Source organism: Zalophus californianus, chromosome X, assembly GCF_009762305.2.
Source record: "Zalophus californianus isolate mZalCal1 chromosome X, mZalCal1.pri.v2, whole genome shotgun sequence".
Lineage (NCBI taxonomy): Eukaryota > Metazoa > Chordata > Mammalia > Carnivora > Otariidae > Zalophus > Zalophus californianus.
In genome coordinates this window covers 58,687,127-58,714,842 of record NC_045612.1, presented here as the reverse complement: position 1 = coordinate 58,714,842, position 27,716 = coordinate 58,687,127, and the positions used below count along the sequence as shown (strand labels likewise).

Here is a 27,716-nt window from a genome sequence, read left to right as displayed (position 1 = left end):
AGTCATTGATTTTCCCCCCTCCCCCTCTTCCTCTCCCTTGGGAAACCTGGAAAACAAAATCTTCCCACGGAAACTCCTCAGGGGCGCCCCAAGATCCAAAGCGTCTTTACTTGGGCTCGCCCGCGCTGCGCCCTCCCCCGCCACCCACCACCCACCACCCACCACCCACTGCAAGTCCGCGGCGTCTGCAAGCACAAACCCAGCGCGGGCTTCTTGATTTCCTGAGCGCGCGCGCGCGCGCTCTCCCGTTGGCCCCCTACCCTGCAGCAAGGGCAGCGTGACGTAATGCAACCTCAGCATGTCGGCAGCGATATAAAGAAGGACAAGGCGGCGCGCCTCCCAGACGCAGAGTAGCTTGTGATTGGCTCGGGCTGCGGAACCTCGGAAACCCGAATGTGAGGACCTTACAGATCCACAGCTGCCGACCCCCGCAGAAATCTGGAGCGCGGTCAGAATCCAACTGGCGGCGGCGGAGGCAGTAGTGGCAGCAGGTAAGGAGACTCCCGAAGAGAAAGTGGAGGGATTTGGGTCCGCTGCGCTGTGTCGCTAGTGTGAGAGGAGGAGAGGCTCACACCCAGCCTGTAGTGTAGGGCGAAGGGAACAATGGAAGTGGCGTCTAGTCCCTAAGCTTTGCCTCCCCCTCGGTCTGGCAGTTTTTCTTCTCAGCCGCAGCCGGTCACTGGAGGAATTGAGGGAAGTGGAGGTTTTTCCCCCTCAGGCAGCCTTTCCTTCCTCCAGGCCAGAACCACTAGGGGCAAGAGCCGTCGTTGTGACCGTCGGTGGTTTAGGGTGACGGGAAAATGGCGGAAAACAAAACGGTGAATTGAAGAATGCGGCGTCCCCCTGGCATTTTCTCTCGGCGACACCCCCCAATATTCCTTTCATTTGCGCCCCCCCCCCCACTTCTCTGTCCCCCACCCTGCCTGCTGCTTCTGGTAGGCTTGGAATGCGTGAGGGATGGTGGCGTTTGCAAGGAGGTGGCGCCGAATCGAGCATTTTAGGGGGTAGGGAGCAGTCAGAGCCTGGGGGGCGGGTGTGTGCGGCAGTTGTCGCCTCCACTAAAACACCACCATTTTGGTTTCCAGCCGTCTCCCATGTAGCGGGGCAGAGAGAGCGGGAGGAGGATGAGGGGTTGGGCAGCACGGCGTGGGTAGCAGCGGTGGCGACCGCTGCACCAAGAGGAGGGAGGAGGGGAAAGGGTATTCTTGTCTCTTCGCTTTCTGCCTTTCCACAGAGAAGGTTCTCTTGTTAGGTTTAAGACCCAGTCATATGGGTAATATATAAGAGGGCACGTGTGTGCGTTCTGCTCGAAATGATCGAAACTTGGCATGGTCGTGGAAAAGGGAGACTTATGCGGGAAGCGGGTTGCGTCCAAAGCTGCAATACTGCTACTTGCCAGAGCTCCTTTGTCTCCTATTTCTGCAAATACTACTTTCGCATTCTCTTGCTCTGCTGCCTTAAGATTTCTCTTCTACCTCTCACCCTGTTTACATCATCAAGATCAAGAAGCTAGGTCCTGAATGAGCTGTTCGGAGGAGACGGACGAGAGTAAAATGTTTTTTGTTGTTGTTTGTTTTGCGATTTCTGCTCCCCGTACATTGAAAGATGTTCACTTGCAGCGTACTTAGTGGCTACCTCCATTCAATAAGGATGTGAGATATACTCTTGAGAATACTGAGAAGCCCAGCTATCTATTGGCTATTGAATACTTAACACACTGCTGTTCTCATACCTCATTTATTATTGATCTATTTAAACTTCCTATATGGGAAAAGGTGCTCCAATTTATTTACTGGGTATTCATACAGTGTGATACTTCCTATAGTAGTTGCACTATGTGTTAAGATTTTTACACCTAATTGAGTGCTAGTGCATATTTTTCTCTATCGATTTGGCAAGGATAAAGCTTGCCCTTGGTTGGTTCTCTTTCACTTTACAAAATAAGGTGTTGCTAGTGATTTTTAAATGTGCTTTAGAGAACATTTGTTTTAATGAAGTGGTCGAATTCTAAGTGTAATAATGTTGCTTATATTGTAGTAGGTAGTTGTTTCTTTTGGAATCCCTTCGGATGCTTTTTAGATGAGCAGATTTGAGCATTTGAGCCCTTCTCAATCTCACCCTGCGCGTTAAAGTGTAAAGAAAATTCTTAAGTTGTGTAAGAGATTTGGTTTAAAATGTTTTAAAATGTTTAATTTTGAATGTATTTTTACAATAGGTAAAGAGAACGTTTTCCCAAAGAAAATAACATAGGTCAGAAGGAAAAATAACGAAAACAAATTGCTGCAGATTTTACTTTACAATATGTAAGAAAATCTACAATTTCTTCAAGACAGTCATATTAAGGTGATTAACAAACTAATGTTTTATCTTATTTAATAATTAAGCAGAATTAAGTGTTTAAAACATTTCAAGGCATTTGTAATTGTTCTATTAGTTATGTGATAAAGAAAGCAATTATTCTAATTAAAGTTGAAATATTACACTGTTTTAAATGTTAAAAATAAGTCCTTATGGCATTTTGATTTATCTCTGTGAACATACGGGTAGTTTATCATGAACTCTCGTGGCCTCTGATGGCTTCATTTTGGAGACAGGAAACAATGTGGTATTTGAAAAAAAAAGACAAAATACAGCCAAGAATTTCTAAAAATTTGTAATTTTGTTAATATATAAAGTAATTTTGTTGAATTGTTTGATACACAGAAATAACACCTACTGCTGTAAGGATTTTTATATACAGGATTCAAGTGTTATACTCTCCTGCCTCCTGTGTACCTATAGAACTTTAAGGCAAGGAAAAAAATCTTAGTGATCTTACTTAAGGATACATTAAGTTGCTTTACATGGCAGCTTTCTAAAAGTTTAATAATATAACCTCATCTTTTGTGCAATATAGCCCAATTTATTAAACACTCCTAAATAAAAATGAGACGTTTTATAAAATCGACAGATTTTTTTGGTTGATATACTTAGAATTTTATGTTTGAAGGGGAAATACACATATGTAATTGTAAGAAATATGCGTAGTGACAGCATTCGACTTTAGGTTCCATCCATACTGTCTGATGATCTTAAATATAGGATACATCACTTGAAATGAAATAAAATCCTTGCTTTCAAAACTAGCTTGAAGCTAGAGTGACTTTATTAATCATTAAAGAAAAACAATCAGTTGTACAATTATAAGTAAACGATATTCTGAAAGGAACAATTTTGCTAAATGTTTGTATGTGATTGATCTTATCTCTACCATATTTAGGAAGCAGTCATGTTTCATGAGTCCTCAAAACTATGAGACAAGAGAATGTAGTAGAGTGAGGCCAGAAGTCCTTACTGGCTCAAAGAACTCCAGGGAAACTGGGATAGAACATTTTACATTATAAGTAGAATCCCGGGAGCCAGAGGTGAAACACAAGTTTATCTGCAGAGCTCCGCTGCAGGGCTGAGCTGGGTCTGGAAGAAATGGATGAGAGCCACTGGATGAAATTCACTAATACTAGACACCTGAGTCCTCTAGTAATGTATAAACATCCCAACTATTGTCTGTTGTCATCTTGTTCTCCTTTTTCTTCTTTTATAATCTACATTTTAACTGGAACGTCAGTGCTACAGTTTTGTTCTTTTGCTTGCTTCTATCACTTTCCCTGTGGCTTGTCACCCTTACTGTGTCTTATTCTCTGTTATCTTTTGATTTATTTCCTTTCACTTAGTCCTTCTTTACTTATGCTTGTCACATTACGTATCTAATCAAGGTTTTTATTTTCCTTTGTAATAAGATTTGCACACCTGGTTCTGAGGCATATTTTCCATTGCATTTTTTTTTTTCTCAGAACAACTGACTTTGGCCTAAATATATTTAAACTATTTTTAAAACCATTTCTTTTACAGAGATTTGTGAATGAACTTTGCTAAATATGGATTCAGGTGGTGGAAGTCTTGGATTGCACACATCAGACTGTAGAATGGCCCATACCATGATTATGCAGGATTTTGGTAAAGCATTTTCTTTGTTGTATTTTTTCTTTCTTTTTTAAAACCATAGCATCCTAAATATCAAAACTATATTGAAGAAGGGGAGAATCTATGAAAAGTTGTTTTTTTGCTAGGAAAATTCATTTGTAAGGCTCATTTTCTTAAAGTAGCTATGTGCCAGTAGTCTACTTAAAATCATTCTTAAAATTTTGTGGGAAGGTTGAAGTAAGGAAACTTTGGAATATAGTGGTGATGTGGCATTGAAAATGAAAAAACTCAGCTTACATAAATAACCAAATCAGTTCTTGAATGTAGGAAATATTAAATTGGCTTTCTAAAATTCATTTTAAATTGTATTGTTGATAAAACTGGAAAAAGAACTACTTCAGTCATTACAAAGAAGTTAGATTAATTATATTCTGATGCAATATCTTCAGAAAGTTGTTTCTAATAACATTGTATTTTTCTTTTTTACAAAAGAAAAGATTCCCTACTTTTATGGCCAGGTTTTTCAGTAGCCTCTTAACAGTAGTTATTTTGATGAAATGTTAAGACTCCTATCACAGTCAACAAAGAAACTGAATTTGGGCAGGGTCAGTCTGAATTATAGAAGAGATTGAGGTATCTGAAGTATAAAAGGCAGGGATAGGGTGGTAAGAATTGAAGAAAAGTGGAGTGAGAGTAGAAAAGACAAACAGTAAATTGGGATAAAAAGTAAACAGAAAACAAGGTATTAAGGAATTATCAAAGATGGTATTAGGGATGGGGGATTACAACTAGTAATACTTTTCTCAATTAAGAAAATGCTATCACTGTTTTCACATTAATGTGAATATGTTATTTTGTTCCTTGTAAAGCCTACAGTATTGAGAATCAGCACTGGCTTCTAGTCTTGGCAGTCCTATTAACTATCTGTGTAAACTTGGGCAAATTACTTAATTCACTTTTGTGAGGGGATTGGCCTAGATAACATTTAAGGTCCTCTCCAGTTCTATGATTCCCTGACACTTCTGTCTGATGAATAAAGATGTGGTGCATAGATCAAGATTGAATGTGATGGAGATCAAGATGACTATGTAGTGAATTGATGAAATAGAAAGCAATCATTGATTCATTCTGCTAAATGAGTCAGAAGTCAATTGTTTTGATTATGGATGACTTAGAAGTGATTTTGGGTGAAAAAAGTACAGGAATAAATTCTAGAAGTAGGACAAAGAACTGAAGAGTAAAGATTTCACAAAGAATTCTGTGAATTCTTTGCCAGAAATAGTTTTTAAAATACTGGAACACTTGAACTTCGGTATAGTAAATAAGTTTTGGTTGAAATGTCACCTTTAATTTTTACCTTTTAAAAATATCTTAGAGGGTGCCTGGGTGGCTCAGTTGGTTAAGTGTTTGCCTTCGGCTCAGGTCATGATCCTGGGCTCATGGGATTGAGCCCTACATCAGGTTCCCTGCTTAGCAGGGAGCCTGCTTCTCCCTCTTCCTCTGCCGCTCCCCCTGCTTGTGCTCTGTCAAATAAATAATTACAATCTTTAAAAAAATAAAATAAAATAAAAATACCTTAGAAATGGAAGAAATACAGCATTTTCTCCATATGATACAAAATTTAACCTACCCTGTAGCATTTGGTGAAGTGCCGGATCCCCTTCAGTCCTGAAGAAGTTGCCTGTTAGCAAGTAAAGCCTGATTCCTTTCTAAGATTGAAAAAAATGTCCATTTAGTGCTGGTGAATATTTACTTGGTCTTCCTCCTACCTTCCTTTTTATTGTTCCTCCTTAGTGTCTTAAGGTTTAATCAATACCTTATTACATCTAATACTTCACTTCCTTTTAGTGCTAGGGAAGAAGAATATGCATATTGAAATATATTATGTACATTCTTTTTTTCTTATTTTTTATTGAGATAATAATTCATATACTGTACAATTCACCCATTTTAAAGAATATAATTCAGTGGTTTTAATATACTCACAGAGTTGTGCAAACATCACTGCTACCTAATTTTAGAAAATTTCGTCATTGGAAAAATAAAACCTAATACTCATTAGCAGTCACCCCCAACCCTGCTCCAGACCTGGGCAACCACTAACATTTCTGTCTATGGATTTACCTATTCCAGATATTTCATATAAGTAAAACCACACCATATGTGGCCTTTTGTGTCTGGTTTTTTTCACTTAGCATAGTTTTCAAGTTTCATCAGTATTGTAGCCTCTATCAGTTTCTCTTTAAATTTCTGCCAACATCAAAACTTAGATATTTGCAATCCCATAAATTAATGATATTTGTGAAACAGTTTGGCATACACAGGTAGAGCTAGCCAAGTAAGTATACTATGCATCACAGGATCTCTAAATTCTAGAATGTTTTTGGTGGGCATAGGATGGCTACTATATTAAGAATTTGAAATATTAATTTAATTCAGAAACTCATTAGACCAGTTTCTTTTGAAGGATACTTGAGATTTAGAAACATTTTTTAAAGATTTTATTTATTTGAGAGAGAGTGAGAGAGCGAGCATGAGCGGGGGAGGGGCAGAGGGAGAGGGAGAAGCAGGCTCTCTGCTCAGCAGGGAGCCCATGCCAGGCTGGATCCAAGGACTCTGGGATCATGACCTGAGCCGAAGGCAGATGCTTAACCAACTGAGCCACCCAAGCGCCCCTGAGATTTAAAAATTTACAACATGATTTATGTAATAACTTTGCTTGTGTCTCAGTATAATGGTTGTCCTTGGAATCTGTGCCACTGAATTTAATAGTTAAGATTTTATTTATGCGAAAAGTTTATGTTGCTTTGTGACTTAAATAGCAGAACAGCCTTAGATAGTGGCCCAAGATAGAACCAACAAATACCAAATTGTATCCTATACCTCTGGTGAAATTCCAGGTATTTACATTTAAATGAAATAACTTTAGTAAAATGGGAAATGCTTGAAATGATGACTTATTTCGTACTGTTATTTGGTTATATAATTGCTTTCACACTTTTTAAATGATGATTTCTTACCATTTATAATTTGTTACCTAGTGAGATAAATTGTTAATGCCATTTAATGCTGTTTATTAAATGCTTTAAAATTTAATTGAGTGACTGATAGATCTTTTTACTCTTTTTTTATTTTTTAAATTTTTTATTGTTATGTTAATCACCATACATTACATCATTAGTTCTTGATGTAGTGTTCCATGATTCATTGTTTGTGCATAACACCCAGTGCTCCACGCAGAATGTGCCCTGTTTAATACCCATCACCAGGCTAACCCATCCCCCCACCCTCCTCCCCTCTAGAACCCTCAGTTTGTTTTTCAGAGTCCATAGTCTCTCATGGTTCGTCTCCCCCTCCGACTTACTCCCCTTCATTCTTCCCCTCCTGCTATCTTCTTCTTTTTCTTTTTTCTTAACATATGTTGCATTATTTGTTTCAGAAGTACAGATCTGTGATTCAACAGTCTTGCACAATTCACAGCACTCACCATAGCACATACCCTCCCCAATGCCTATCACCCAGCCACCCCATCCCTCCCACCCCCCACCACTCCAGCAACACTCAGTTTGTTTCCTGAGAAGAGAGATTGAGAACGCGTGTACAAGTAGGGGTGGGGAAAGGGAGGAGAGAGAGAATCTTAAGCAGGTTCCACGCCCAGTGTGGGGCCCAACGTGGGGCTCAATCTCACAACTCTGAGATCATGACCTGAGCCAAAATCAAGAGTCGGACACTTAACTGACTGAGCCACCCAGGCGCCCCAGATTTTTTTACTCCTTCTCTCTCAAACTATTCCTTTAATAGTGACTCACTTGGTTAACCCTCTAAATTTCTTTAAAAAAATAGTCTCTATGGTAAGTAAATTCTATTCTCCTCTTTTCAACATGTAGAAATAAGCCAGTCTAGAGTTAATAAGTTCAGCCCTCAGCTTGAACCTTGGGCAAACTTATCTAACTTCTTTAAACCATAGTTCCTTCATATTTTTTATAGTTCCTTCATATTTAAAAAGGAGATAACACATTATACAGCAGTTCTGAGGATTAAATGAGATAATATATGTAAAAATATTAGTAGGCTGCTTGGTTCATAGTCAATGCTCAATAATTACAGCTAGTGTGTAGTTAAATAAGTAACTTTGTTTAGAAATTCAATGGGATCTAACAGATGAGCTGATAACAGGAAAAAGCAAAATTTAATAGGAGACATCTTGGATCTTGGTCTGAGTAATCTAATCTGCCAGCATGCTGTGGGGAACTTGTCAGTTCCTTGTCTAGGATCCTTGATATTATTATTTAGTTCAGTGTAAACAAGCATATTTGGATTTATTTTAGCTTAGATCTGATTTATTTTGACCTATAAGTTCCTACTAGAGTAGATGCTAGAATCCTCCCAGCCAGGTTATCTGAACCCAGGCCAGCACTAAGCGTTATTCTATCCTTCCATCATTCCTTAATGTCTATTCTCTGGAACTACACTAACCTCCAGAATTTTCCATATTTTAAGTTTGACTTGTGGAAGGATTTTATAACATATTAATTTTATTGTTTATATACATAGAATTCCAATACTTTGAATTTTATAGGTTTGACATTTAATTTTTCCTTGCTAAAAACCACATTTCAAATCTGGCTGAATGCTAAACTTGAACCTTCACCAACTACCCGTCTCCAAAATGGTCAGTGAAGAAACAAGTGAATAGGAAGTACTCGTTTTATACATACTCCCTTTGTCTACCAGATTTCCAAGATTGAGTTTATATCCTTTGGTGGTTTAGGCAAGAATTTGAGAATACTGAGAACAATACAGAGGGGTTGAAAGGAAGATATTCTGAAAGGTAGCTTTCCCTTTTCACCTTATCTTTTGATGGGTAAGAGTATTAATAATGTCCACTGGTCTCCATCCTAACTTGTTAACTAACTTCCATAATGAATTGGTTAATAATAACCATTGGCAAATGGCACTCTTTCAGATATGACTTTATAGAAAGTGATCATTATGTGGAGAAGGCTTTGTATTAGATTATTTAGTGTAGATAATTTTGTTATAACCTGGTCCATAAACTCTATTAACTTGTTTCCTGTACACTTCGGTGAGGCAAAATTTAAGAGTTCCTCATGAAGGGATTTTACACTTTTACATTTATAAAGGGGGTAGGAGTTGGTGTTTACCATGCTACTCAAAAAAAACATTGTTTAAAGTTTTGTTCCTGCAGATTTACTAGCTTAGAATTTTGTGCAATTTAGAGTCCCTGTATATGAATTTTATCAAACCAAATCTTTTTCTAGAATGAGTTGGGATTTTCCCCCAAAATCACATGTTAAAAGATGCCTTCCACTTTTGAATATAGTAATTCTTATAAGATAGAGGTGTTTAGGGACTTTTATGCTTATAATGCATATTTTATAACATATCCACCTTGTCATATTTTACTAACTTAATTAAACATATTAGTACCCATTTATGTTTGTGTGTCCTTTTTATTTTAATTTTAATTTTTTGAAATACAAGACTTAAAGGAAGTAGAAAAAATAGTACATAGGGTCCCATGTAGCCTGTACTCCTCTTCTTCTAATGGTGACATCTTATATAACTGTAGTACAATATCAAAACTAGGAAGTTAACATTTGTGCGTTACTGTTAGCTAGACTAAAGACCTCCTTAAGTTGTCACCATTGTTTTTACATGTATTTGTATGAGTGTATATAGTTTTGTGCAGTTTTATCCTGTATATAGATTTTTGTAAACACCACCACAATAAAGATCTAGAACTATTCCATTACCAGATATATGCTATGCTAACATATTTACACACACCCCCACCCTTGGCAACTGCTAATCTGTTTTCTATCTCTATAATTTTGAAAATGTTATATTGATTTCATTTACCCATTATATGGTATCATAACCTTTAGTTATGGAGATTCTTAACTTAATTTTCTGGAGATTCATGCAGGTGTTGAATGTATCGATAGTCTGCCCTCTTTTTATTGCTGAGTAGTATTCCATGGTAAAGATGGGCCAGAGTTGGTTTTACCAACCATTCATCTGCTGGAAGTACATTTGGGTTATTTTCAATTTTTTGCTACTATGTGTAATAGCTACTATGACCTGTTATGAATTTTCATCTACAGTTTTTTGTGTAAACATATGTTTTAGTATCTCTGGGGAAAATGCCCTAGAGTGTTATTGCTGGGTTGTATGGTAAATACATGTTTAGTTTTGTAAGAAACTGCCATACATTTTCCAGAGTGGCTGCTACTATTTTACATTTCTGCCAGCAATGTATGACAGATCGTTTCTTTGTATCCTCACCAACCTGTGGTGGTATTTTTTTTTTTTATTTTAGCTATTCTAATATAGTGATATCTCACTGTGGCTTTTATGTTTTACTTGAAAATAAAGTGCATTATTTTTAAGGTCTTAATTTAGATTTTACTAACATTGTTTTCACCCACCTCCACCCCAGTGCCTGGTTGGTGCTGTTTTGTTTGTTTGTTTGTTTTTCACTTTTATGTAAGCTCTATGCCCAACATGGGACTTGAACACACAACCCCAGGATCAAGAGTCATGTGCTCTACCTACTGAGCCAGCCAGGTGCCCCTGGTGATGGTTTTTATTGCAGTTAATTTGTCAGTGGTTTTTAAAAAATGATAGTTTGGCCAGAACTATTTCATATTTTTAAAATGTTTTATGTTTTCTGATACATTAAATATAGCACTTTTAATTAATAAAATAACTTTACTTTTTTTGGATAATTGTTTGTATTATAGTGGCTGGAATGGCTGGTACTGCGCATATCGATGGAGACCATATTGTTGTCTCAGTTCCTGAGGCTGTATTAGTTTCTGATGTTGTCACAGATGATGGGATAACCCTTGATCATGGCCTTGCAGCTGAAGTTGTCCATGGGCCTGATATCATCACTGAGACTGATGTAGTAACAGAAGGTGTAATTGTTCCTGAAGCTGTACTTGAAGCTGATGTTGCTATTGAAGAAGATCTAGAGGAAGATGATAGTGATCATATCTTGACTTCTGAGCTAATTACAGAAACTGTTAGAGTACCCGAGCAGGTTTTTGTGGCTGATCTTGTTACTGGTCCTGATGGACACTTAGAACATGTGGTCCAAGATTGTGTTTCAGGAGTTGACTCTCCCACAATGGTATCAGAGGAGGTTCTTGTAACTAATTCAGATACAGAAACTGTGATTCAAGCAGCTGGTGGTGTTCCTGGTTCTTCAGTTACTATTAAAACCGAAGATGATGATGATGATGATGATGATGATGTCAAGAGCACTTCTGAAGACTACTTAATGATATCTTGTAAGTGAAACAAAAGACAAAATTACTTGGAAAATTGATTTATATATAACCTGGAAAGGTTTTCTGGGATGGGGTAATCTATCTATTCAATAAAAATCATGGGGATAATCTTTTTGAAAAATAATTTTTTTCAAAGCTGTGTTGTTGAGATGCTTTTGTGAACTTGCTCATATTTTTAATTTACTCAATGAAAATCATACCCAAAATTAAGCAAAATAATGTAATTAATATCTTAGAGCAAAAAGGAAGGTTCAATAAGAATATTAACGGATAAAATTTTTAATGGTAAATATATATATTTCAAAGTGGGAAGTTTATTTTATGCAGCCACTGCTTTCTTTTTATTGTAGCAGGTAGTGGAGTTGTCAGTTCAGTTTTCCTTAGGAATTTAAGCATAATATATTAAGAAATGTGTAATTAATTTATTAGATATTTGAAAAAGAAATCTTAAACTCAGATTGTGTTCTGCCATTCTCCCTGTGTTTATTTTCTGTTTGCCTAAATATGCATGTGTATATTCTAAGCAAAAAATACTGTGTTTATTTCAGATTGTTTTATGATGTCTATAAGACATTCTATCTGAAGGAGGAAGATAGAAATATCTTGTTCTCATTTTAAGTGGTGGGTTTGCCTGAACAGCAACAATAATAAAAATCTCACGATGAGTTATTGAAGGAGCTTGAGGAAGAAGTGGGTCTATTTTTTATAAAATTTGAAGGGATCATGCTGGAAGTAATAAAGATTAGATAAAAACTTCACTTTTTCATGGTGGATTTTCGTTCTTTTCTTTTTAAAATAAAAAAGGATTAATTGGGAAGTACATCAACAGGTAGAGTTATGTGTATGTGTGTATAAAGTGATTGTATGTTATATGTGTATCAGTGAATTTAAAACTAAAAACCAATTGGATTTATTTAATTTGTAAATATGATTCTGAAGTCTAGCATGTTAACTTTTTCCCTCTATAACCACTTTTGAAAGTGAATATTTACATTGTTTCTAAGGGAATGAGTTAAGCCACTAAAATACTGTCTGCAAATGTTATTACCTCTTTTTAAATTGATGTCCATTACTAAAGCAATTCCATATTTACATCTTAACCTGACGTTAAAAAAAAAACTATGGTTATGATCATATAAAATGGTGTGACAAAAGTTGGCAGCCTTTCTGTATCAAAATAATATTATGCCTTTAAAAAAGTACTTGTCAGATCAAACTCTTTGATATTAGAGTAGTTTAAAATTTAGACATTATATGTTTTGTGAATTGTCAAACCTTAACATATCTTCTATGATTTGATTCTGCAAAAGATTTTTTTAAGAGTTTCTAGAATATTTTAATTTACAGTATTTATCTTTATTTTGCCATATATGTCAAATGCAAAGGACTTCTTACTTACTTACTTACTTACTTACTCTAATAGGAGTAAACTGAAGATTAGAAAGAAAATTGTATTGCTCGAATAATGCTGGGACTACTGTGGAATCATTTTAGGGGAAATTTAGACTGGGAATTAATTAACTCCTTAATCATTAGTGAAGAAACAGCAACAACTTTTTTTAAAAAATCCATTTAAAACTTAAGCAGTTTTTTATTGTAGAAAATGGAATATACAAAAATTAAATACCTTTTTATGTCACCCATTTTCCCACCACCCAGATCCTTGACCATTTTTATAATGGTTATTATACTCAAATTGGAATCAGTTACTCTTTTTTTTTTTAATTTTTTTATTGTTATGTTAATCACCATATATTACATCATTAGTTTTTGGTGCAGTGTTCCATGATTCATTGTTTGTTCATAACACCCAGTGCTCCATGCAGAACGTGCCCTCCTCAATACCCATCACCAGGCTAACCCATCCCCCTACCCCCCTCCCCTCCAGAACCCTCAGTTTGTTTTTAAGAGTCCATCATCTCTCATGGTTCGTCTCCCCCTCTGACATACTCCCCTTTTCTTCCTCTCCTGTTATCTTCTTCTTTTTCTTTTTTCTTAAAATATGTTGCGTTATTTGTTTCAGAAGTACAGAACTGTGATTCAACAGTCTTGCACAATTCACAGCACTCACTGTAGCACATACCCTCCCCAATGTCTATCACCCAGCCACCCCATCCCTCCCACCCCCAACCACTCCAGTAACACTCAGTTTCTTTCCTGAGATTAAGAATTCCTCATATCAGTGAGGTCATGTGATACATGTCTTTCTCTGATTGACTTATTTCACTCAGCATAACACCCTCCAGTTCCATCCATGTCGTGGAATCAGTTACTCTTTACCATTTTCACTTATTTTATTTTATTCTCTTTTGATTTAGTTTTTCCCTTTTTTCCTTCATAATCTTCATTTCATTTTCTTGGTTTCTCCTGGCCATTGAATCTTACAGGAGTTAAGAGAATAAATTGCCTTAAAGGCCTCAATGTTAATTTAAAAAGTCCTCTTTTCTGTTTCTTTTCCAAGATAGAGATTTTCAAAATATCTAAGAGATAAAGTTGAGGACTTAAAACAGAACTTTGTCTTGTTCCTGAGTCCCTAAATATTCCTATAAGGAAATCTTATCAATAGCTGAGTTTTAGAGGTAGGGAATTTGTCTTCTGTCATATTTGAGGTGCATTTGAGGTTTTTTCCCCTTTCAGGCCAAATGTCACAAATTCTTAGCAGATGGTTAGGTTTTCCCACTTGTGCTTAAGTAACTTGGATATTAATGTAGAATAACTGTATCTTTCTAAAATTATCCTAGGTGTGCTCTTCTTTAAAAATACCTAACATCCATAAGACATTTATGGATGATGATTTCCTTTATAAAAGCTGCACTGGAAGAGGGAAGTTCCATTAAATAATGAACCAATATAATGCATTCAAATTGTTTTTTACCTATAAAATTAGTTTATTTTTCTTTTGGGAACATAATCTTGTATAAAACAAAGTGTCTTGGTAGGGTCATTATGGGAAATCTCATCAAACCTCACCATTTCAAGGGTCAAAAAAGAAAAGTTAACACCTTTGAATTTTTTTAATATAATGTCTTTATTGAGATATGATTCACACGCCATAAAATTCACCATTTAGGTCATGCAGTGGTTTTTAGTATGTTCATAGCATTGTATAACCATCATCACAATCAATTTTAATTTTTTCTTCACTCCAAAAAGAAACCCCATGCCCTTTAGCAGTCACCCCCCCATCCACTCCCCCTCCCCTGGCAACCACTAATCCAGTTTCTGTCTCTATAGATTTGCGTATTCTCAACATTTCATATAAATGGAATCATGTAATTTGTGGCCCTTTGTGTCTGGCTTCTTTCACTTAGCCTAATGCCTTCAAGGATCATCCATATTGTAGCATGTGTCATGTGTCAGTACTTCATTCCTTTTCATTACTAATATTTCATTATAAAGATATACATTTTATTTATCCATTCATCAGCTGATGGACATTTGTGTTGTTTCTACTTTTTGGCTATTATGAATAATGCTGCTGTGAAGATTCATGTACAAGATTTTGTGCAGACATATGTTTTTAGATCTCTTGGGTATACATCTGGGAGTAGAACACTTTTGTAATCTAAATGTTACTAACTTGTTTCAGTGCTGTGAAATATAAATCCTTTACATATTGCTTGACCCCATCTCTGTGGTACATTAATATACTCTATATTGATAATAACATATCTACCATATAATTTTGGTAGATGTAACATAAAAGAGGTACAGTAAAAAGCCTACTCAGCTTTTAAAAGGAATATTGAATTTTTAATCAAATTGTGCTATTGAGCTATATAAAAGAATATTGAACATTAGCAAACTTGCCAACAATGCATCTTACTGTTTTATGTTACATTTAGCACCAGTAGAATTCTGTGATGTGTATAATATTACCTGCTATTACTGTCTGGAATGTCATGTGGGTTAAGAAACAGCACTGTGGGACTTGGATATTGCAAGCCTTACAACAAGCAAAAAGGTTAAGTCTTAATTTGGGGTATTTTGAGTATTATTTGCATTAAGAAGATCTTTGAGGATCCATTTCTTAAAATCACTTGATTGCCTATTAAGTCTTTGTTAACTTTGTACTTTCTATTACAAAGAATATAGAATAAATCTTGGTTAAGTTAATGGTTTATCTTTTAAAACTGCAAACTAACATCCTTAATAACTTTATCATCTTTTATGAACTTAAAATACAGACCAAGTTTGGCTACTCAATATATTTCAGAATTGTTCATTCTGAGGAATCTAAGTAGAAAATAATGGATACATTAAACTATGGACCTTAAGGCATGGTATAAATGGAATCGGAATAGCAACAGTTATTTCAGTACTTAAAGTAAAAGCTATGGTACAAAACTATTGAGAAGTGACCAAAAAATGTGTATTTCATTTCATGAGCTTAAATTTCGTGAGTTAGAGTTTTAATTCAGTTTGTTGCAGAAGGAACTATGATCACTTTCAACCATTCAATTATAATAAAGCAGTATTTATCAAATGAGTGAATTTTCAGTATTTTATTAATTTACTGTGTTATTCCAACTTAAGAAATTAATATTTTGGACACTTTTTGAGGTTTTTGTCTATCCTATGTCTTTATTTTCAGGAATGAGAAACCATTTTCTGAAAGCTTAACTTGCTTCTTTTAATTTTTTCTGTGATGTCATTGTTTTAATTTAATTTAACATATTTTAAAAGAAGCTACTAAATCAATATCAGATACTTCATTATCTTTTATTCTTTTATTTTAATCTGTCCCATTGTCCAAAAGAATTTTGCCAAAAAACGTAGTAATAGAATTAGGGGCTATGATGGAATGGAAATATTTATTCTGTTTATTTTGATCATTTAGGACCTTTAATAGACAGGCTATTTGAACTCTTAAATAGTATGGAATCATTTCTATTTTATCACAAAGTTAATGTAGCTTTGCATTGTAAAAAGAATTTCTGAAACTTACTGTCTTTCACTCTTTTGAAAGGCCAAAAGAATATTTTTGAGTTTGTATGTAGCAGATTTGAAACTGAGGTAAGGGAAATCTAGACTTTGACCCATTTAGATCTTCTTGAAATTCATTTTTTTTTAAGATTTTATTTATTGATTTGAGAGAGAGAATGAGATAGAGAGAGAGAGCATGAGACGGGGGAGGATCCGAGGGAGAAGCAGACTCACTGCTGAGCAGGGAGCCTGATGCGGGACTCGATCCCGGGACTCCAGGATCTTGACCTGAGCCGAAGGCAGTTGCTTAACCAACTGAGCCACCCAGGCGCCCTTGAAATTCATTTTTTAAGAGTACTGAACTAATAACTTTTTTATGTCATTTTATTCTTTTTTAAGAGGTTCTGGAATTGTTTAGATATAGTCAGAGACTTTAGGATTTTATGTTTCATATATGATGCTATGATATATATAATAAGAAGATTTTTGATTTAGATTACATTTCAGGTTTTATAGGTACAAACATTGAAATAAGAAATGGTAGGCATATAATATTTGGGAGAATATATTTAATATTTATGGTCAAAGAACAAAGTTTATTAATATATTTTTACTGCATAGTTTGTGCACAGTATTCATGTGAAAATAAATGTTATTCTTAAAGACTCTAGAGCAGAGAATCAAAATTTTAAGTATACTTAGAATGTAAGTAATCTCAAATATTGTTGCTTTACCTTTCTATATGATTTTGGAGTGTAGCATGTGTTAGTAAATATAGACATACACGAAATTTCTGGTTTAAAGTTGTCATCCACTAGCTCAACAGAAATTAAAAGTATTAAGATTTTATTTTTATAATTTCTGAAAAGCCCTTTTTATAAAATAATTTAGCTGTTTTCTGTTTCCTATTTTTTAATTCTAAATTTCATATGCTAATTTGTTTTAGAAATACTGCTATTTCATTTGAGAATTATGTGAGCTCATTTTATGAGTACTATGTATGTTCTGATTTTTTCTGTTAATTTTGGTGTTAGGATTTAACTTAAAATGTTGAATGTAATGGAAGATGATTTAATCATTTCTCAAACTGTTTTAATCAAAGCCCCATGGTTATTAAGTATCTCATATATAAATTAAAATCTCTGAATAAGTTTTTATATAGTTATGATCATGTAATATATCTGATCTTGTATATTTTTTTCATGAATCATATCACTTTCAATAGTTGCATAATAAGTCATTAAGTAAATATAGCGAATAGGTGATTAACACATTCATGTTGCACTTATGCTTAACATCCACTAAATGTCAATAGTATTTTTTAACCAAAATAATTTCCTCTTTATATTTTACAGTGGATGATGTTGGGGAAAAATTAGAGCATATGGGGAACACACCATTAAAAATTGGCAGTGATGGTTCCCAGGAAGATGTTAAAGAAGACGCATTTGGTTCAGAAGTAATAAAAGTGTATATATTTAAAGCTGAGGCTGAAGATGATGTTGAAATAGGTACAAATCTTAATTTATTGCTAAAATAAGAATTAAAACTAATTCTTATATTTTCTGGAAACTTCTAAAATTGTCTTTAAAGTACAGATTTTTTATAGGTTTCTTTGGGGATGGAATATTTAAAAATATATATATGAATAAAAAGCAGGAATGCAGAATATGTCGTTCTTGGATTCTTTCAATATAAGTAGAATATTACAGTTGGAACTATAAAAACAAATGAGTGGAGAGGATTTGATTTAGAGTAGGAAGTTATATTGAGTAAGGTCAGGTTAGAGGCAGGCTGCTTGGATTTTAATCTTAGTTCTGCCATTTAGCTGAGTGGCTATTGGTGAGTTACTTAACCTCCTTCTGTCTCAGTGTCCTCATCCATGAAATGGCCATAATGACAATAACTACCTCGTAGGGCTATTGTTAGGATTAAATGGGCAAAATACATGTTAGAGACTTATACAGTGCTTGGCATGTGTGTAATGTAAATGTTAACATTTGTTGCTATTTCTCAGTGGTTACTGAAAATTCAGAGTGTAATTTGTAAGAAAATTCTCTTGACACTTAGAAATTTATATTGGAATATTTGGGGGAATATTTTTCTAAAGGAAAATATTTCTTTAAAAAATTTTTTTTAAGATTTTATTTATTTATTTGAGAGAGAGACAGAGAGAGTAAGAGAGAGAGCACGAGTGGGGGGAGGGGCAGAGAGAGAAGCAGATTCCCCACTGAGCAGGGACCCTGCTGTGGGGCTTGATCCCAGGACTTTAGGATCATGACCTGAGCTGAAGGCAGACACTTAACCGACTGAGCCACCCAGGCACCCCAGGAAAATATTTCTTATATATCCTTATTAATTTAGGGAGTTATTCCATGATACTTCTCTATTTTGACATGTGATTTAATTTTTAAGGTGGAACAGAAATTGTCACAGAGAGTGAGTACACCAATGGACATTCTGTAGCTGGAGTGCTTGACCAGAGCCGAATGCAGCGGGAGAAGATGGTTTACATGGCAGTTAAAGATTCTTCTCAAGAAGAAGATGATATTAGTAAGATATCAGTACAAGGGCACTGTAGTGACTTGTCAGTAGCCATCTTGAATTCTTTTTTTAAAAAAATTAAGCAATCTGAGAGATATAAGCACTATATAGGAACAAAGTTCAATAAAATAAGTCTGACCTTTGCTGTAATTAACTTAAAAGAAAAGGGTCCTTTAGACCATTCATGCATACATGTATTGTTCAAATCGGCAAACATGAAATACTGTGTCTCAGATACTAGGGATATAGAGATAAACAACATATGGTTCCTGACTTCATTAGAGCCCACAAATATATATGGAATTATTGGACATCTATTTTGTGTGTTATTGTATATGTTGCATATATATTATTTAATACAACTCTTCTCCGAGGTAGGTGGTATTATCTTTGTCTTATGGAGGGAAAAAAAATGCTCAGGGATATTAAATAATTGCCCAAGATCATTTCAATATTAAGTGAGGAATGTAGGATTTCAGCTCACATCTGTCTAACACTACTGCCAGTGTTCTTTCCACATGGCAGTGAACACTGTTGGCCTCTCTCTGGATTTAGCAGTGGAAGGGCTAACTGGTTGTTCTCCTTCTGTCACTGAAAGATTAGATAAGTAAGTATGCTTCCAAATAAGTTAAGCTGCCAGAATCTTCTATTATGCCTTTAATGGTCTCCAAGTAGTTGCTGCTTAAGGTTTCTTGGGGCTGAATACCATAGGGTGAAAATAACTCCTCAGATTTCCTTTCCTGCCATGCTGCCCATTTCCTTAGAAAGACATGTTACTCTCTGCCTACTTTCTTCTCACCTCAGTGTAAGAATGCAGCCCTTCCCTAAGGCTTCTTCTGTCTTCTTGACACGCTGAGATAAAAGCTTGTTTTGCCCTTGAAGGGCAAGAGCCTCCACTTCAGTGCATTACCTGGATGATACTCAGCTTTACCTATACTGTACTCTGATCTCCACTCCTCAGATTTCCTTCCCTAGAAGCCATGGGAAGCTGAATTCCAATTCCAAACATGAATAATACACCACCGTTGAAAATATAAAAACAAGTCTAGAGGATTTGATTGAAGAGGAAAATAATTTCTATTTGGCCTCTAAATTCTTTATTATTATTTTTTACTCATTGATCAGTAAAGGGGCACAATAGAAGGTGGGAGACTGAAGCTTAGGTTAGCTGATGCCAGAATTCCTTGGGGATGTGGAAAACAGACCAGTGTCTCTCATCAGTTGAAAGAAGGTAAACTTGGGAGAAGAGGGACACTTTTTTCCTACATTTTTTTCACATTTCTTCCATAGTGACTAGAAGATCCCAGTATGTGAATCAAAGGAAAAGCATAAATTCAAGCCAAGTTTTTACTTAACAGCCTAAATCTAAACAGGTTATATCACATAAAATACACTAAATGACCCTCTAGGTTTAAATTTTTTATACCAATACTATGTTTTTAAAAAATGAGTCTCAAGGTGCTTTTTTTCTCAGTAGGGTCTCCGAAAATCCTGCCTCTTATAGGGTGTCCACATACTCGTGAGCACCAGCTTCCATATGTATTATGTGTATATATATATGTGTGTGTGTGTGTATATATATATATTACATATATACATGATCTTATTTTTTTTATTTAACATTTTTTTCAATTACTAGTATTTTTTACTACTTTCCTTTGCATGTACAGTACTACATTTAAGTTACAGTATGTGGGGTAGCAAGGACCACTTTCTAGTATTGATTCTATGGGAAATGCTTTCTGAGTTCCAAAGAACAATCAGGCAGAATTATGGACTGCAACCTTTTTTACAAATTTGTAATGCCCAATGGACTGTAAAATCAGTCAGTATATTTCAAGCGCACATGTTTTATATAATCTAAAAGTCATTTTCATAGGATAGGTTCTAAGAGGAGAATAAGAGTTTTGATAAATGATTGTCTCCTAGTGGCACTAGTCTCCAAAGTGCCTAATGTCATTTTTAAATTAACCAAATTGAAATCTTGACAGTTGAAAGATTTAAATTGTTTGGAATTTTTACCCATTTATTAAATATTTGGGGTTATAAACAAGCAATTATTTCTAAAATTTAGGTTGCGCTGAAATAGCAGATGAAGTTTACATGGAAGTCATTGTAGGGGAAGAGGAAGGAACTTCTCTCCCTGAGACTCAGCTTGAGGACTCTGATGTTAATAAAACAATTGTCCCTGTTGTCTGGGCTGCGGCATATGGTAGGACACTGGCATTTTTTCACCTGATAAGTACATATCTATTTGATCAGCCTTTAGGTCATTAAATATGCTGTGCTAATGCCCCCATGAGTTGACTAATATTATAAGATGTTTTGCTGTGGACTGATTAATCTCTAGGTACTTACATGATTTTCCTACCATATATCTTATGTTATTCAAAATAAACCTTGCTTAATGCATTGTTGTTTTTCAGTAGGATTTATTTAAAATCCTACCTGTATAAGTGAGTACCATAAAAAGTTTTATTTTTCTAAAATAGGAATATCCTTTGAAAATTGATCCTTCCCTTTTTTCAAAAACTTATTTCATGTATTAACAGCACAAATAAGATTTTGGGGGTTTGAAAAGAAACAGAAATCCAGATATGCTCTTCTACAAAGTATCTAATGGAAGGTAAATTTAGCAAGTTTTTTTTTTTTCTATTTTACCTCATTCCTACTTAATTTACAAGATGGTCCAGGTGTACTATTTACTTTGAAAAATTTTGGTGTTCAAATGCATTATCTTATCTTGGTTTTTCCAAGGGTTTATTCATTCAACAGTCGTTTATTGAGCATCTTCAATTTTGAGTGTATTCTGCAGAAATATCTAATCAGTTTTTACTTAAAATGTAAGATTGTTCTGGATGTTAACAGTTCCAAGGATGCTAACAGTAGCCCTTATTTTCAGTGCGTGAAATTATATCTAATCTATGGGAGTGGAAGAACTCAACAAAAATTTTTAATCCAAGGAACAGTGGTCAAAGTAAGATTTTTGTAGATTAAGATGTGATCCACTAGTAATCATTATACTCAGCATATAAGTTTTTAATTAGTTTGTTTTTTTTTTTTTTTTAGGAGATGAAAGAAGAGTTTCCCGGAGGTATGAAGATTGTCAAGCATCAGGTGAGAGAGCATTATATGTGAGATGTAAGTTAAATAGCCAGTTTTGTATACTGCTTGGAAAATAAGCAGTTATTGGTTTGTGTGTACAGACACATATGTTAGATTCTGGCTTGCCTGTTCATATCTTATCTAGTTAGTTACATAGGAGTTTGCCTTTTTTGGGAATTGATTAATTTATATACAGACATAATGTGTGTAATTTTGTGAGTGCAGTTCATTTTAGATTTATCTCAAGATAAAAATGTTGGGCAACTTACAATCTGAATCATAAAAGGTTGCTATGGAGAAAATTATAGAATAGAAATTATTTTGACAAAAAAGTCAAAATTATCCATGATATCAACCACTTGTTAATATCTTCCTTGGGGTAGAACTGTTTTCTTAATTTCTGTGGCAACCAGTAGATGTATATAGCTTAAATAAAACCCATGTGTCAGCTTCATTTTTCTTTTTAGTTATAATACATACTCCATATAGTGTTATTCCATGGTTGATAGTTCTTTTTATTTTCTTAAGCAAAGAGACTTTTTCTCATGATAAAATGTCTGACTCTTCTGTTTCTACCTTTAGGAGATACTTGACTCTAAATTTAAATGTAGATGTCAGAGGAATTGATGAGAGGCAATACATCACAGCATATAAGCTAAATGGCTTTGCAGGTCTACATTTTTTTTAGATATTTATTTATTTATTTATTTATTATTTATTTATTTATTTGAAAGAGAGATCAGGGGGAGGAACAGAGGGAGAGGGACAAGCAGACTGTGCAGAGTATGAAGCCTAACGCGGGGCTTGGCGTGGGGCTCAGCAGGGGGAGCTCTATCTCACAACCCTGAGATCCTGACCTGAGCTGAAGTCAAGAGTCAGATGCTTAAAGGACTGAGCCACCCAGTGCCCCACAGGTCTACATTTTTAAACTAAATTGCATGACAAAACAGATTTGTGAGAACTGAGATTTTATTAAGTACTTTATTCTGTTTACACTGATGCCACTGAAAGTGTGGTAAATTGCCCACCATGTCTATTTTAGTCTTTAAAATCAGTCTTAATACTTTTTATATTAATTAAATTATTCTAAAGCATATATACAAGAGATATATTGTTTGTTATATATTACACATTGTCACCATGACCATATTGGTTCACTGACACATGTATATTTCTTTGCTAAGTCTCTTTAACTTCATCAGCCTTCATTGGTGAGAAATTGATCTGATGCCAATATTTTCTTTGGGCCATAAAAGTCTCTCATGTTACATTCACTTTATTAGCTTATTGCTTTAGGATGAATAAACTGAGATATTTTAAAAATTAATTTCACATGATACCCTATTTAAAGTGTTTACAGTTATGTGTGTGTGTGTGTATATAAGGGTATAAAAGAGAGAATATGGCTATACTTAGTGAAATTTAGCACCACAATGGCAACTTAATACCATGTCATATCTAGTAATTCATCTAACCAAAACCAAAAAGTATAAATATGTAATTTAATAGTGTATCAATTTTTTTCCAGGAAATACCTTGGACTCAACATTAGAAAGCAGAAGTAGTACGGCAGCACAGTACCTTCAAATTTGTGATAGCATTAATACAAATAAAGTACTTAAACAAAAAGCCAAGAAGAGGAGAAGGGGAGAAACCAGGCAGTGGCAAACAGGTAAAATACTAATACGTTGTTCATGAATATTACCATGATTTGAAATGTGGAAGTCATTTTTTTTTTGTAAGCAAAGGAAATAGTCAGTTGTTACAGTGCAGTCCCACTTCCATATACCTGTCTGTGTTTGATTTAAATAGTTGGATTTTTTAAAAGTATTTGGTACTTAATAAAACTATGCTTGTTTGCTCTTTACCCAAATGATGTTTTCAAAGAGAATTTTCAGGTTGGTTTCACAATAAATGGTGCCTGTTTCTAGTTTACAAAATGTATATAAAATCTTGGCAGGTGAGTAGTCTATAGTACAGAGATGCTTATTACTTTTTAGTGAGCTATTTTATCCATAAGTTGCTTTTAATGTGCATTTTATCCTACAGGATTTTATTCTACTAGTATAGTTCTCACCAGCTAATTTTCGCACCTTTGTTGTAAAACCCTTTAAAACACCTGGCCAAATGTCACAATTTCCTTTTTTCTTATCTAGCTGTTATAATAGGCCCTGATGGACAGCCCCTGACAGTATACCCTTGCCATATTTGCACAAAAAAGTTTAAATCCAGGGGATTCTTGAAAAGACACATGAAGAATCATCCTGATCATTTGATGAGAAAAAAATACCAGTGTACAGATTGTGACTTTACAACTAACAAGAAAGTGAGTTTCCATAACCACTTGGAAAGCCATAAGCTTATAAACAAAGTTGACAAAACCCATGAATTTACAGAATACACACGAAGATACAGAGAGGCTAGTCCACTGAGTTCAAATAAACTTATATTAAGAGACAAGGAGCCGAAAATGCACAAGTGCAAATACTGTGACTATGAAACTGCAGAACAAGGACTGTTAAACAGACATTTACTGGCTGTTCACAGCAAGAATTTTCCTCATGTTTGTGTTGAGTGTGGGAAGGGCTTTCGACATCCTTCTGAACTCAAGAAACATATGAGAACCCATACTGGTGAGAAGCCATATCAGTGTCAGTATTGTATCTTCAGGTGTGCAGATCAGTCAAATCTGAAAACTCATATTAAGTCTAAGCATGGTAACAATTTACCATATAAATGTGAGCATTGTCCTCAAGCATTTGGTGATGAGAGGGAGCTTCAACGCCATCTGGATTTGTTTCAAGGACATAAGACACACCAGTGTCCTCATTGTGACCATAAGAGCACCAACTCAAGTGACCTTAAGCGGCACATCATATCTGTCCACACTAAGGATTTTCCTCACAAATGTGAGGTCTGTGAAAAAGGTTTCCATCGTCCTTCTGAGCTCAAAAAGCATAGTGATATCCATAAGGGTAGAAAGATTCATCAGTGTAGGCACTGTGACTTTAAAACATCAGATCCATTTATTCTTAGTGGTCATATCCTTTCAGTTCATACTAAGGATCAGTCACTGAAGTGTAAAAGGTGCAAGAGAGGGTTCAGACAACAAAATGAGCTCAAAAAACATATGAAGACCCACACTGGAAGGAAGATTTACCAATGCGAGTATTGTGAATATAGCACTACAGATGCATCTGGCTTTAAACGACATGTGATATCAATACATACAAAAGACTACCCACACAGGTGTGAATTTTGCAAGAAGGGATTCCGAAGACCATCAGAAAAAAATCAGCATATTATGAGGCACCACAAGGAGGCTCTTATGTAATAAGATCAACATAAAGTAAGAAGCTATTTTGAAAATATTATATGCTACATGGGAGGAAAATTTCATGAACTGTTTCATCTAGTTCCAAAGCTTGATAGTAAATCATAACTTTACATTCTTTGTATTAGAGATCTTGAAATATTTGAATTGACAAGGGATCTCATAGCCCTTTGAAAGTTACTTAAAGAATTTAAGAAGCACCATAGAATGGTTGCAGAAAAACTCTTAAGTGTCTATTTAATAGTATTATATGTATAATTAAACTACAGAAGTGTAAAGCAAAGACAATGACTTTATTTGGCCGATCATACTGGAGATAAAGGTTTCTGAAAAGCTCATATTTAATTGAATTTAGCAATGCTTTGCTGTGGCAAGCAAGTCTCACTTTTATGTGATTTTCGAAATGAGGTGGGGCAATAAAAGGCAGTCATCCATCAGTCACTTAGTCATTGAGCCTTTTTTATGGTACCTGAAAATTGGAATTCCAGAAATGGCAAAAGTTTTGTGTATTCGTTAAAAGAAATTTCACTGGGAAACAGCTTATATTAATTCAACATTATCAAAAAGACTTTCAGAGCTGCTAAGATTTTATCACAGGATAGGATGTTTAAAATACAGCATTCTTTGCTGAAGTCTAAAGTGAAGTCTAAGATTAAAGTTCCCTTTTTTCTGATGTTCAAGATGATTTTTCAGTATGGCATATATGACAAAAGTATATTTGAGTCAAATGTGGCTTTCTAAAACAGATGCAGCCGTAGTGTTGCAAATAAAGTTAGCACTATATTTCTTAATGATCTAAAGATTAAATTGAGAGAACACAGTTTTCTTAAAAACAAAGTTTAGAAGTTTCTTTTTAGGGCAGTCTCAGCAAGTAGGATTATTTTAATCTTACTTGCTGTAATGTTTAAAGGTGCAATTTTATGCCATTATTGAAAATTTTGATTTTTAAAATCTATATACCATATTATTAACATGCATTTTCAACGTGAGGCAGCATATATGCAGTATTTAACAAAACACTGTGTTGCCAAGAGTTTGGAGGTGGATATTCAGTTTACAGTGTATAAATTTAAAATATGCATCCTTTTAACAACGCTTTGTGTTAGCATGCTGCAAATCAAAATGGCGCTTAATATAAAAAGCTGGTTTAGGGAAATTTAATGAAAATCCTGTTCATAAATGTAATGCATATGATGTGTACTTTTAAGTTATAGTTGCTTCATGTTTACACTCAGCTGTTCAACATAATTAAAATGTAATTTTACTTTATTCTATACTGTGGCTTTGTGTTTGAAATAATGTTCACCTTTCTGTTTTTGCACCAGATAAGAATCTGTTCCTTGAGAATAAATTTTTTATCTTTCTTAACTTCAGAATATTAAATTTGGAAAATTTAAAATAGTGTGTTATGTGGCTGTAAATGATGTACACGCTGTAAAATAAGATTGTCATTGTTATGTGGGATTATTATTTCTAAATGTTACTCATTGAAATGAGCATACAATAAAAAGCATTTATTGCACTTCAAGGTTTTATGAATTTATTTTAAGTTTGTTGTAATGTTCACTCTTTGTTAAAAGACTTTTTACTTAAAATTGCTCTTAGGTAATTTGGTCCACAATTTAATGTCTTGTAGATTTTCTGCATTAATAACATGAGCTAGGAACTTAAAACAATTATGATGACTATGGAATGATTATTCCTCAAAAATGTATATTTTTGATAAAACCATGATGAAATACTATAAAGGTGCTCATTTTAAGACTTGGGATTTAGTATTATAGAGAAAACTAAAACTTCCTTTCCTGCTTAAGTAACCTAATCCTGAGAAAAGAATCTACGTATATTCCAAATAGACCAGTATACATCCAAAAGTAAAAACATTAAATCAAATATTTGGGAAAGATTTCTGCAAATGAGTGTGAAATAACCTGCTATATTCAAATCAGTCAACATTCAATAGAATTCATGAACCTCGATATATAGCCCTATTGCTTAAAACTGTCAATTGGGTTAATTATTCCTAAATGATCACTAATAGAAAAAGAAGAAATCTTTTAGCTATTATATGTTAGACCAATGCATTATAAGCTTTAATGTCTATGGAGTTCACCTAGTGATCTCATTAAAATACATTTTCTGATTCAGTAGGTGTGGGATGGGGCCTATAATTCTGCATTTCTAGTAAGCTCCCATGTGTTACCACCATAGGATTAATAATATGTTAGACAAAATCCCCCAATGTAATTCTGGTATGCTTTGGCAAGTTTGCTTTAGCAGAAAGCTATGGCTAAGTGGATAGAGGCAATCCGTACTGAAGACATGGGTGACATGAGTGACAAGAAGGAACCAGTCATATGAAGATCCTGTGGAAGAGCATTCAAGGCAGAGAAGCGTGCAAATACAAATAACCTGAGATGGAACAAGCTTTGGCAGGACCATGGTGAGGGAGCCTGACTGATAAGAGATGAGACCTGTGAGAATTTGAAATGGGAAACCATTAGAGGATTTTAAGGAAGGGTAATACA

At 34.7% G+C, this 27,716-nt stretch overlaps 1 protein-coding gene across 7 annotated transcripts; it reads left to right on the top strand.

The window, feature by feature from the left end:
• Window positions 1-309: 309 nt before the first annotated feature.
• Window positions 310-26,706, top strand: ZNF711 (zinc finger protein 711). 7 transcript variants are annotated; one of them, XM_027609237.1, is made up of 11 exons: window positions 310-491; window positions 2,216-2,343; window positions 3,260-3,516; window positions 3,889-3,993; window positions 10,728-11,279; window positions 17,561-17,716; window positions 18,621-18,644; window positions 20,824-20,961; window positions 21,819-21,866; window positions 23,383-23,526; window positions 24,011-26,706. In XM_027609237.1, the coding sequence occupies exons 4-11, from the start codon at window positions 3,915-3,917 to the stop codon at window positions 25,186-25,188; spliced, it is 2,319 nt and encodes a 772-aa protein (XP_027465038.1). In that variant the 5' UTR covers window positions 310-491; window positions 2,216-2,343; window positions 3,260-3,516; window positions 3,889-3,914; the 3' UTR covers window positions 25,189-26,706. The 7 variants fall into 7 exon arrangements, with proteins under 7 accessions (XP_027465038.1, XP_027465036.1, XP_027465033.1 ...); XM_027609235.1 differs by lacking the exon at window positions 20,824-20,961 and adding an exon at window positions 21,652-21,726 and having other exon boundaries at window positions 18,621-18,758; XM_027609232.1 differs by having other exon boundaries at window positions 18,621-18,758.
• Window positions 26,707-27,716: the final 1,010 nt, after the last annotated feature.

Excerpts from the sequence above, each read along its gene's own strand:
- ZNF711 (XM_027609234.1), top strand. The coding sequence starts at position 3,915 with ATGGATTCAGGTGGTGGAAGTCTTGGATTGCACACATCAGACTGTAGA. Across the intron at positions 17,717-18,620 it reads TGAAGATGATGTTGAAATAG|GTGGAACAGAAATTGTCACA; the intron begins GTACAAATCTTA and ends TTAATTTTTAAG. Across the intron at positions 21,867-23,382 it reads TGAAGATTGTCAAGCATCAG|GAAATACCTTGGACTCAACA; the intron begins GTGAGAGAGCAT and ends ATTTTTTTCCAG.